At 38.5% G+C, this 12,252-nt stretch overlaps 1 protein-coding gene across 1 annotated transcript in view; it reads right to left on the reverse strand.

Moving 5' to 3' along the window:
- Window positions 1–12,252, reverse strand: part of CEP120 (centrosomal protein 120) — a 75,332-nt gene that overhangs the window by 29,259 nt on the left and 33,821 nt on the right. The window contains exons 10-16 of the mRNA XM_034773877.1: window positions 11,953–12,130; window positions 10,315–10,464; window positions 8,921–9,103; window positions 5,372–5,468; window positions 5,129–5,278; window positions 2,941–3,030; window positions 2,412–2,504 (exon numbers count right to left, since the gene is read on the reverse strand). Of these exons, the coding sequence (XP_034629768.1) occupies window positions 2,412–2,504; window positions 2,941–3,030; window positions 5,129–5,278; window positions 5,372–5,468; window positions 8,921–9,103; window positions 10,315–10,464; window positions 11,953–12,130 (941 nt within the window). The remainder of the gene's footprint in view (window positions 1–2,411; window positions 2,505–2,940; window positions 3,031–5,128; window positions 5,279–5,371; window positions 5,469–8,920; window positions 9,104–10,314; window positions 10,465–11,952; window positions 12,131–12,252) is intronic.

The raw sequence follows: 12,252 nt of genomic DNA on the forward strand, positions 1-12,252 counted from the left end.
ATCATAAGCTGAAGAACTGAGGGTACATCTACACTACAGCGGGGAGTCGATTTAAGATACGCAAATTCAGCTACGTGAATAGCGTAGCTGAATTCGACGTATTGCAGCCGACTTACCCCGTTGTGAGGACGGCTGCAAAATCGACTTCTGCCGCTTTTTGTCGGCGGCGCTTACTACCACCTCCGCTGGTGGAGTTAGAGCGCCGATTTGGGGATCGATTGTCGCGTCCCGACGGGACGCGATAAATCGATCCCCGAGAGGTCGATTTCTACCCGCCGATTCAGGCGGGTAGTATAGACCAGACCTGAGTTTATCCCATCTAGCCTATTATAGTGGAGCAATAACAGTGAGATCAGATTTAAGGTTGAATCAAGATGTTCAGTTCAACCTTCACATCCAGAACTGAACATGGAATATGATCTTTCTTGGATGCTTGAATTTTCCAAAAAGGTATGAAGAACAGTAGGGTTGCTACAGGCTAAATAAAACCCTCTCAAAAAACCTTCTTCTGAAATTATGTACATGCTAAAAGACTTTTTTTTTTAAAAAACATGTTGCATAGATACTGTTGAACACAACAGCTTCATAGTATCTCTAAATCTTCAAGTCAGTGTCCCATTAAATCCAAAGCAAATTTTGAGCTAAAAATATTTGTAATACAAAATTAATAAAATTACCTTCCCTCAAGACTGAAATGACCATGGCCAAACTCTAGCCACTGGGTATTTGAATGAAAGCTAAAAAGAAAATTGGTCAGATATATGACTATTTACACAGCAAGTTACATCTCGGGTATGCAGGGAATCTCAATGTAGGGCAAGGCGTGGACAGAGCCAGGGCAGCTCATTCTGGGAGCACTCTTATCTCTGTCCACAAACCTCAAAAGAAATTGATGAAATGGAATGATATTCCTATTGGGGGTGATAAAGCCCCATATCCACCCACACTGCTAAAAAAAATGTCCAGAAAGGGGGCAATAGGGAAGCCCTTCCCACCCCATATCGACAATTAGCTTTCTCCACCTCTGATGTGGAAGATCCACTGGGACCCAGCAGCATTGTTCTTTCTCCCTTGTTCTTGGGGCTGTCACGCTAGAAGATATATAGCACATACATTTTATCTGGTTGCCAGAATTTGAACAATTCAGCCCATTCAGCCCCTGCTTAGCACTCTTGTATGTTAAAATGGGAACAGGGAGGAGGTGGGGGAATCTCTTTCTGAAGCTATTAGAATAGGAGAGTAGGGTTCCTCTCTAAGCAACTTCTCCACCCACCAATCTTCTGCTCACTGGCCAGCAGACAAACGCATCTGGTGGCCCTGATGAGGCTGCTCAGACAACAAAGGAGCTCTGAGGTGAAAGCAGGAGTCTCTGTAAAAGGGGCAAGAAATAGAGCTGGGGGAAGGCAGAATGCCCTTGCGGGCAGATTGATGCTCTCATCCCCAACTCAGAACCACTTATACTAGGATGGGATGGTGACACTTTGGGGTAGTGCCATTACAGGGTGATGCTGATGCATCCAAAAACACATTCCTTAAAAGGGGAGGCTGACAAGAGGAGTTATTTGTGGATGTGAAGTCTTGGAGAACTCCTCCCCACTTTAGACCACTACTACAGCTACTGCACAATAGGCACTAAATACCTGCCTGATCGTGCCTTTTGTCAAGTCTACCCCACCTCCATATTCCACACACACCCCCTCCTTTCCAACTGTTGGGTCCTTCACAAACAAACAAAAAAAGGCCACCCAGGAAAACAGCAAACAGAGACTTTGTTAAAGTCAGTTTAGGCACATCAGGGCATAACCCACCCACTCACAAAACCGAAAAGGGGGGGGGGAGGGAGAGAATTGAGAAAATTGCAAATTAATAGAGAATTTTTTCCCTGTACCTTTTCACCCATGTATCAAATTACACACTGTCTATGAGACAATGTGGCCCCCACAGAAAAGTGATGATCATTTCTAACAGATACAGGTACATAATACACTCACCAAATTCATCTGACTTGCAATGTAATGCAAAACATTAACTATGACCTCAATCTTTCCCCAAGAACATTTCCAATGTCACCAACAACCTGGGCAGATGTCTTCTCTGCACACATAATACTGTTGCCGAGGACACAATTCAGATTTCCCCATTACTGCAAACGAACAGGTGAATTAGGTGAAAGTAGAGTATTGCCACACAGATACCACAAATAAAATTGCACTCTTATCTCTGTCCACAAACTTCAAAAGAACCTGATGAAATGGAATGATATTCATATTGGAGGTGATAAATCCTGATATCCACCCAACTGCTAAGAGAATGTCCAGAAAGAGGGGAAATAAGAAAGCTCAAGAACATGTATATGTGCATGCAGGATTTAAACATACTTATCAATATGTCAAAGAGAATGTATTTTTTACCTCTGATTCTGCACTGACAAGCAGTCGTTCACGCTTCTCTAAATCTGTCAAGGTTTTCTGAAGTTGTTCTTCCAAATTTGTATATTCTGCTACCTAAAAACAAGCACTGATTTCTTGATTTTTTTCCCCTTGTAATAAAATCCCAATTTTAGATAAGCCCAGAGCTCCAGATATATATACTCCAATATTTATATAAACAGAAATGAAACTTAAAACATGCATGTATTAGGATCAGAAATTAGAAATGAACTTCTATACTATACAAGGCAAGTCAAATCTCCAAATATTAAGGCTAGCTAATATAGAAATTACATGGCAGAGATCCTTTTTCTCTTTCTAATACACTACCTCAGTACCATGATTGGTAGCACAAGTGACCTTTGTTCTAGATTTAGTTTGAAAGAAGGATTTTGTCTGTCCTTTTAATGATGTGAAGTGTGGGTCCCCACTAACAGCTGCACATCCCCAACTATGCTCTTGTTTGAAGTTATCATATTGCAAAAGAATTTGAATGGGTCACTCTCCTTACCTTTTTCTTTACTAATGCTTCTCTTTCTTTATCCCTTTTTTTCCACTCCTCTGCAAGTGCCTGCATGTGAGCCAACTCCTTCTTTTTTAGCTAACAAAAACAAAACAAAAACATACTTCATCTTTGGAAGTTAATAAAATAAAGGCTACAGAAAAAATTAAAATGCACGGCTAGCCAACTGTAAAGTAATTACACCTCTATCCCAATATAACGCAGTCCTCGGGAAAAAAAAAAATCTTACTGCGTTATAGGTGAAACCGCGTTACATCAAACTTGCTTTGATCCACTGGACTGCGCAGCCCTGCCCCCCGGAGCATTGCTTTACCACGTTATATCCGAATTCATGTTATATCGAGGTAGAGGTGTATTTAGGAGAGTCTGCCTGAAGAATGAGAACAAAATTCTGTTCTCAGATCCACATAGCAGATTTTAGTTAAAATATTCTGGCTTTACACAAGCAGAACTCCTAGGGAGATCTGACCTGTAGAGGAGCAGGATACTGAACATGCATGGCTTTTAGTAGAAGGATGCCATGAACAATACTTGTTAAAACTATTTAAATACACTGAGCCACTCTGCATCTGATTTAATAGTGTAACACATACGGTGATATTGAAACATCTTTGTACTTTAATAGCATTTAGCAGTACAGCAAACGCATAGTATGATATGCAATAATCTTTTGTTATATTTACTAGGATCAAAAAATTTCCTACTTAAACTCAGGATCCCTTGAATTTTTTTAAGAACGTTTACCACTATTTTTGAAACCATGCCTAGGATATAAATGAAAGACTTCATGAACTGAACGACAGCAATGGACAAAAAATCCTAAGCAGTAAATTTTAACAGAGAATAAAAAATATGCAGGTTGAATAGTGGGAGAAAGAAGATAATACCTACGAGTGGTCATCTTTTCAATTGGAGTTTCATAAAGTTTAAAAACTCAAGAATCTATACATTTTATTATATCCTTTAAAAATATTCTCAGGGATATATTTGAGCTCAGTGGTTCCTAAACTTTTTCCTCCCACGACCTCCTTTGGGATCACCTCCATTAACATGGCCCCCAAGAATCTACGAGGTAGGCGGTTTGAAAATTAGAAGCACAAAAAATCATGTTTAGACCACCAAAGTGATAGGAAGGGGAGTAAGTGGAGCTACTGAAACTCAGCAGTGGGAGGAGGGGTGCCCTTCTTCTCCCCCCCTCCGCAGCTAGCACCCAGTGCACCTACTTCTTCAATGGCTAGCACGTGTACCCCCTGCCCAGCTGCCTGTGCCCTGTCCTTCCTGCCCCCAATGGCTGGCCACATGCTCTGAATCCTGCCCTTCCCTGGGCTAGGGGTCTCCACCAGGTGCTACCTACCCAACCCAGGTGGACAGCCCAATCTTATGCACCATATCAGCCACTCCTCCCACCCATGTTGAGAAATGGTCTGAAGTAAATGATGAAATTCAGTAAGGACAAATGCAAAGTACTCCACTTAGGAACGAATAATCAGTTGCACACATGCAAAATGGGGAATGACTGCCTAGGAAGAAATACTGTGGAAAGGGATCTGGGGGTCATAGTGAACCACAAACTAAAATGGGTCAAAAGAGTAACATTGTGGCAAAACAAAAAAAGCAAACTGGAATAAATTGCCTAGGGAGGTTGTGGAATCTCCATCATTGGAGATTTTTAAGAGCAGGTTAGACAAACAACTGTCAGGGATGGTCTAGACAATACTTAGTCTGCCATGAATGCAGGGGACTGGACTAGATGACCTCTTGAGGTCCCTTCCAGTCCTATGATTCTATGTGCATGGGGGAGGAAACATAGCCAGGGCCCACTCCCGCCTCCATAGATATTGTAGCAGAAGAAAACATTGGAGGGTGGAAACATACATCATTCCCCTCTCCTCAATACCTTCCTTCTCCCTCCCCCAACATCCCACAAACCTCCTGGTACTCTTTGGGGGGTCGTGACCCATACTTTGTGAAATGCTGTTTTAGCTCATAGGGTCATAAACCTGATTCAGTCTATTGCTAGGTGATTAAGTAGTAACCTACTACTGACCAGTAAGAAAAGCTCTGTCATATGATCCTGTATCAGCCAACTGAATTGAATGATTTTTCCCCATTTGTTAAATGTCACTCAAGCAGAGATGCGATCTGAATTTCATTATAAAAATATAGATAAAGGAACCTGGTTCTCAAAGATGTCCTCTTGCATTTCCTTCCACATTTCTAACTCAAGTGCTGCTTTGTATTCAAGAGTTTCTCGTGGCTCTGGCTCAGTTTCTGGGTCATGATGAGGCTGAGATGAAGGGACCTGCTGCTGCCCAGCACCTAAACACTGATTATGAAAACAATGCAATTTTATTTTTTTCATCAACTTTAATTGAAACTTTAAAGAAAAAGGATTATGTTAATGGACTGTATAATTTACCTGAGAAGAATCTGATACCAGAACTTCATGCATTTTTACAAGCCCATAATCTTCCAGAGTCACAGTGTAAGAAAGTTCTGCTATCCTATTGTTTGCCCTAAAAATTACATAAGAATGATTATTCTTTATTTTTGTTGGAAGTTGCCATAAAACTTACTGTAGTTCATTTACGGCAAGGTTGAACAGCAAGGCTGTAGAACAGCAAGGCTAAAAGGTTGAACAAGTTTGCAGTGTAGTGTGTTCGAACCTCTTCCAGAGCATAGCATGCTGTATGTCAGAGTCCTAAAACACTATTAATTTACAGAACTTACAGCAATAAGTACACAATCTATCACTAATTCAAGAACAGTTAAGACTTGCTCCTGGGGTGGAGGGAGGGGTGGAAATCAAGAAAAAAATAAAACCCTTTTATTACACATAACACTACAAAAAGAATCAATGCTTCAGTTGGGGCTACAATCTTAAATCTCCAATCTGAAAAATATACTTGATCAAAGTATTTTGCAACTGAATTTACTCCATGAAGCCTATATTCAACTGTATGCTTAACTTTTTAAAAAAAAATTATAAAAAATTAACATAACTGATGTACTACTTAGCAACATGCCTGAATACTATTCTTTTAATCAATACTTCTGTCCACTAAATTTGTTAACCTTTTCCACTTTAAACTCTTGACATCTTAACCATTTTCTTACTAACTCTCCCCTTTTTCATCACAGAGCAGCTATCTCCCCGGAGATAGGCTGAACTATTCCTTCCAAAGCCCCAGTCTCAAATAAGTTTTATACAGAATGTGTTCACAAGTGAAAAGTCTGGCTTCCTAATGCTCACTTTAGAATGGGAATTATTTCTCCCCACATCCTATAAAGAAAATCTGAACCCCACCTAGGGAGTCTCATGACAATGTTATTGTACTGAAACAGATATGCAAAATGTCTTCAATAAGAGATTTACTATTCTAGATATAAAAAAAGAAAGATATCTTTTACAACTTGTGAGTACACAGAGAGTAAATGATGCCCACTAGCCAAGAGAAAATTTTGCCTGCCCCATTTCTCTGGGTGTGGAAGGCAGTGGAACCAGTGTGTTTATGTTGCATGAGAAGAGGATGTTTAAATAAGAAAAGTATGCATATAAACACCATAGAGATGAAGGCAACAATCATTCCAACATCGAGGTCTGTTTTGGTACAGAGAGTTCTGGTCCAAGTACTTTATTCAGCATTGTTTAAAGAGATCTACTGAAGTATTTTTAAAAGGTTTTAAAAAGCTATATTCCATAGACATAGTTTGGGGAGGGCAGAGGGCATGTTGCCCCTTCCCTCCCCCCTGCAAACTGCAAGCCTTGGGCAGGCGCAGAATTCCCCCTCGCCCCCCATGCGTGGCCCCATTGACCTGACTGGAGCTCCCCCACCAAATATAAAAGTCAAACTACACCTATGTTATATTCTATTTTCCAAGGGAAGAAGTTAACTAAATTTGAGAGTGGAGTATGCAAGCATATTATATTAATTTCTCAGAACTCTAAACTTCTGATTTTCTAAAAACAAAACCCAAAATATTTATATTTTTCTATGTTATATTAAATGTATGTAGTTTACATAAAGAGATGAGATGTTAAGGTAAATTGTTAATTTGATCATGTTCAAAGAGACATTTAGTACTATAGTGAATACTTTATGTCAAACGAGAATGAAACTAAAATTCACCGCCACAGTAAAAACACATGCTAATTACATTTTTGAAAGTGCCATCTATTGATAATTAAGTTTTGTGCAATACTGCCATGTGTTTCATTTTGAACAGATTTTCACTCTTGGGGAAAAGTCCATTTGATTCTATAAAGGAAATCATAATTTAGACCATGATGCTGAAAAGAGCTACACATATGGTTACATTTACAAACTAGGGGTGAAATCCTTGCCTTATTGAAGTTAATGGCAAAACTCCCATTGTTTTCAATGGGGCAGGATTTCATTTCATGTGTAGTCCAATTCATTTCACTGGGACTTTTCATAATGTGTAAAGGTTGAGGCCCCTAAATCTATTAACAAGTTATTGTACTATTAGAAAGTCCTCTGACGGACATTGTCCAACAAACTCCTGCTGAGTTTCTTATAGATCTCAATACTGATTCAGGACACCTAAATGAAACCTCTTGGACTCTGATTCAGGAAAGCACTCAAGCATATAGCTAACTTGTTTAAATCCCCTTGACTTCAGTGCACATGTTTAAAGTTAAGCATAGGCTTAAGTGCTTTCCTGAATGAAGGCCTTAATGAATGGGTTTTACTTTACTACTCTTTCTCTGTAGTCACCCAAACATATAAAGGTTTGTAAGCTTTGATAATACTAACTCTGAAGTTTCATACCGAGGAAGTGATATTCATTTTGGGCAGCCTCAAGCTGGAAAGTTTTAAAAGAATATGTTCCAAAATGAAGATCCAAGATGTATTTATCCTAATTTAACAAACAAACAATATGGAAGGAGAAAAAAAGCCAACAATTACAGCGTATGTTTTGTCAGCTAAGAACAGACCCAGACCTAATAACTTGCATGAAAGGAGGAATGAGGGTGCAGCCGGGTTTACAGCTGGATTTGAAAAAACTAGGCTACGTTATTTCCAGGAGGTAAAAGCCACAACATAACTTGTCTAAACAAATAATTAATGGGAATTTTTAGCTCTGTCACTCTCTTAATGGTCCCTGAAGTTACTGTTGTCCAACTGCCTACTTCCCAGACAAGAGAAAAATTTGACTTAATGCAATACTGAGAAATTGTCCGTGATTCTCAATATATTTATAGTCTACAGATATTAATAGGGACAGTGTCCTAAAATATTTCAGATTATTAAAATAAGATTTTTTTTTAAATCTAAATTTACTTTTCACTATTTGTTCTGATTACCTTTGCATTTCTTAATTTGGAAAATGAAAGTCAGTCAATTTCAGTTTCTCATACTCTAGTACTAATAATTTGTACAGCTCCAGAAGGGAATGTTTATTTACATACAAATTACAAGAAATATTTATATTGGCTTTTCAAATCAGTTTTGTGAAATCTTGCCTTTACAAAAATATAAGTTTGGGGCCAAATCTGACCTACAAGTATGATATCATCCCTTCAAAGAGCGGCTAAACTGAATATTTCATTGGACTGTCAAATAACATTTCTTACCTATTTTCAAATTTTACCAGAAATTTCAGCAATAATTTAAGTTTCTACAGCACTTTGAACATAAATATCAAGTTATGATAGGTACATTTTCTATATAGAAATTCTGTAAAGTTGTTAAAACATGAAAAAAAAAAAATCACACCCAAATACCATGACAGTATGTATTACAGCTATTCATAAAATTCTATCCCTTTCAAGCATCTGACCTAATGCTTCAAATGAAAGTTAAGAGTAAACAGTTTTCAAAGTAGGATAAGGGGTAAATAGAGGGAGGAAGGGATTCTTTAACAGGAGAAAACATTAAACAAATAAAATTAAAAAGGTAAGACATGCTATAATGCAAACTATATTAAAAAAAAAAGGTTTTACCCTTGTGCTGCCATAACACCAACTGTTTCACTACAGGTCTGACGCCAACACTGTTCACCATTAGTACCCAAGAATCGGGTTTTTTCCAAGCCCAAAACATTTGAAAGCTGTAGCCTGGCAACTCCCAGAAGTATATCTTTAGTCATTTTATCTTTGTGCCACAATTCAACCAGCAGTGGTAACCTGAAATACAGAAGAGTATTTTAATATCAGTAGGCCAGACAAAAGACGACATTCACCTACATGGAAAAGCAAGAAATAACTTACAGAAATAACTTCAGAAATAACTTCCCAAACCAATCTAGCGGATTCTTATTACAGCATAAACATACCCTTGATACCTTTCATTCCCACAGGAAAAAGACTGACTCACAACTCTGCATCTTCTCCTTCATTCCGTCACTTTGGCTAGATCACTACCCTGTTCCAGTCTGTATACAGAGAACAATCCTGCACTCACATAGTGATGGGCTGGATGATCTTATAGGCCCTTTTCCATTTCTGAAAATACCAATCTACAAAACCTCTCTCCTCTACCCTTCTTTCCAAAATACCACTTTGGTTTAGGCTTTAGGGTAGGAGTATGTGTGAAAGATATTCTCTACCCTACTCACATGCCTACAAAAAGGGAGCAATGTAGTGGGGAAACATTCCACTAGAATTTCATTTTTCTAATCCTTAGAGCAACTATGTTTCACAGGTTATGGCTGGTTTGATTGACAGACTCCAAGTCAGCTAGAGTAGGTTACACACCTAGGCCTAGTCTACACTGGGTGGGGGAATCGATCTAAGTTACGCAACTTCAGCCACGTGAATAATGTAGCTGAAGTCGACGTACTTAGATCGACTTATCGTGGAGTCTTCACCACGCTGAGTCGACTCCGCCTACGACTCTCACGGTGGAGGAATACAGGAATCAACGGGAGAGCACTCGGGGAGTTGATTTATCGCGTCTAGACTAGACGCAATAAATTGACCCCTGCTGGATCGATTGCTGCCCGCCGATCCAGCGCGTAGTGTAGACATAACCCTAGAAAACTTACTATGATTCTGCGTAAGCAGAACTGTTTTTTTCAGGCTACATCAACTAGCCCTTATTTTGATAAGAATTTACCCAAATAGATGCTCCAATTGATATCACCACATTTCCTGTTTAAGTAAACGGTCACAAATATGAGTAAGGTTTGAACAATCTGACCTTTACGTGCTAGATTATACAAAGGGCAACAAAAATGTCTTAAATATTCTTGGTTACTAACTGCTGGATTTCTCTTTTCCACAACTTAAATTATTCTAAGACACTAAATTACAAAGCTTGGGATTTACAAAATATTTTCTATATTAAAAACAGTTAAATAATGCTTCATGTAATAAGATAAAAATACAAGTGCTACCTGAAGAAGGTGTCTTGAAGCTGATGAGGCATAGTTGCAAAATCAAATGCACAATAGGACTGGGGTAGAAAAACTTCCATGTTTTTTCTCACTTCTACAGGAGGGTTTGTCATAATAGGTGCCGCACTACCAAAAAATGGATACGAGTACCTAATGAGAAAAAAGAAAATGCAAATTTAACTCAAGTCATATTCTTGTAGGCAAGAAAGTCAAGGAAAATCATCATCAGCTGATGACACTAGTAGCTTAGGTCCAGATTCTACTTTTGGAATATGCATGTGCAATGTCAGTTGTACAAGCATATCCAACATCAGAATTTGGTCCTTGATGTTCAACAGCTCTCATTTACGTTAACAGTGCAGAATCAGAGCCAAAGTTCATTATCATCTGAACACAAATGTCCTTGATATCTATTGCTAATCTTCAGGACTATGAAAGTTATATTTAACATTTTAGCCTTCTATAGCACACATCTAGTTTCTGTAAGGGTGTGGGGGAAAGGAATCTTCATATCAGATTTAGATTGCAGAGACCAACAAGTATTTAAATTGGATATTACCTACAAACAATTACATTTTAATCCTGAAAACAATAAGCACTTAACAAACAAACAAAAAATCCCACAAACCAACAAGAAATTTAGATTTCTTCTCCATTCCAGATCTGTATTTGAAAAAGCTGCTTAAGCTCCTGCTGCTGCTAAAAGTCCAACTTTCTCTGGTTGTGTATGTAAATATTGCTGTTTAAAGAGTTAGTTTAGACCTTCACTGAAAATGTAACTGAAGATGCATATCAACTTGTTAGTTAGAATATTTGTCTGCTTTTTAAGTCTTTGAAGAAAAATCATCTCTGGCATCAGCACAATTATTTTGGAATATACTAAATAGGAAAAAAAATATTCTGTGTACTAAAACAAAATGCTCACACGTGATGCATGATGACAATTTGACTCTGAGCTGTTGTACTGGAGTGCATTTTCTCTACTTCTTCTTCCATTTAGCAACGAGGTGGGAAGGTGTGTTCCCTTACAATCCAGAAGATCCCACTCAAGCTTAAAAATGAATTGTGCCTAAGAAACAATCTTCCTGTCTTCTCTTAGGGCTGAATTATAGTCTGTGTCACACGGTCTGAAATTTTCAAGTGATAGGCACAATAGGAAAATCCAATATAAATAAATACAGATGCTCCCCAACTTACGCAAGCGTTCCGTTCTGGAACGCCTTGTGTAACTCGAATTCTGCGTAAATCGGAAATGTATACCCGACCATTACGCCAAAAAAAAAAAACCCAAAACAAAACAACCCACACACTCCTATTTCTAGCTTACGGAACTTTTTCCGTAAGTGCGGATTTGCATAACCCAGGGGGCGTCTGTACTATGTTTTATACGCTACTAGAACTCTCAACTTTCATTTGTGATGATCAAACCTAACATTTCAAAGTGTTTTGCCCACTACTGAAAGGCAGCTACTTGAGAAGGCACCAGGTTGCCTGTGCTACCAATATTCCAAACCGTGTGTAGTTTTCCCACTTTTTTTTATTTATTATTATTAAATGGGGGCAGGAAGGGGACAAAAAAACAAAACAAAACCCAATACCCTTTTTTACAGTAAAGTCATCAGCTGAAATATATCATACCTTAAAATGCAATTGACTGGAAACCCAACCTCGAGATTGTGAATACTCCGTAAATCTATTGAAAAGCAAAAATGATGTGATGCTGCTGGAACTGCAATTTTTTGCCCCGAAGTAGACTCAGAAGCACTGGACGCAGCTCCAGGGTGGGACTGGGAAACAGGTGCTAGAGCATTCAAGGCTGAAAATATAAATACAAGGGGTTTTGCATATAGTTTTATCCTCCATTTTGTCCAAAATAATAATAATATTTATATATCACACGACATGCCTGGCACTTTAAATGGAAATAGACATGTTGCC

Source organism: Trachemys scripta, chromosome 6 (assembly GCF_013100865.1).
Source record: "Trachemys scripta elegans isolate TJP31775 chromosome 6, CAS_Tse_1.0, whole genome shotgun sequence".
Lineage (NCBI taxonomy): Eukaryota > Metazoa > Chordata > Testudines > Emydidae > Trachemys > Trachemys scripta.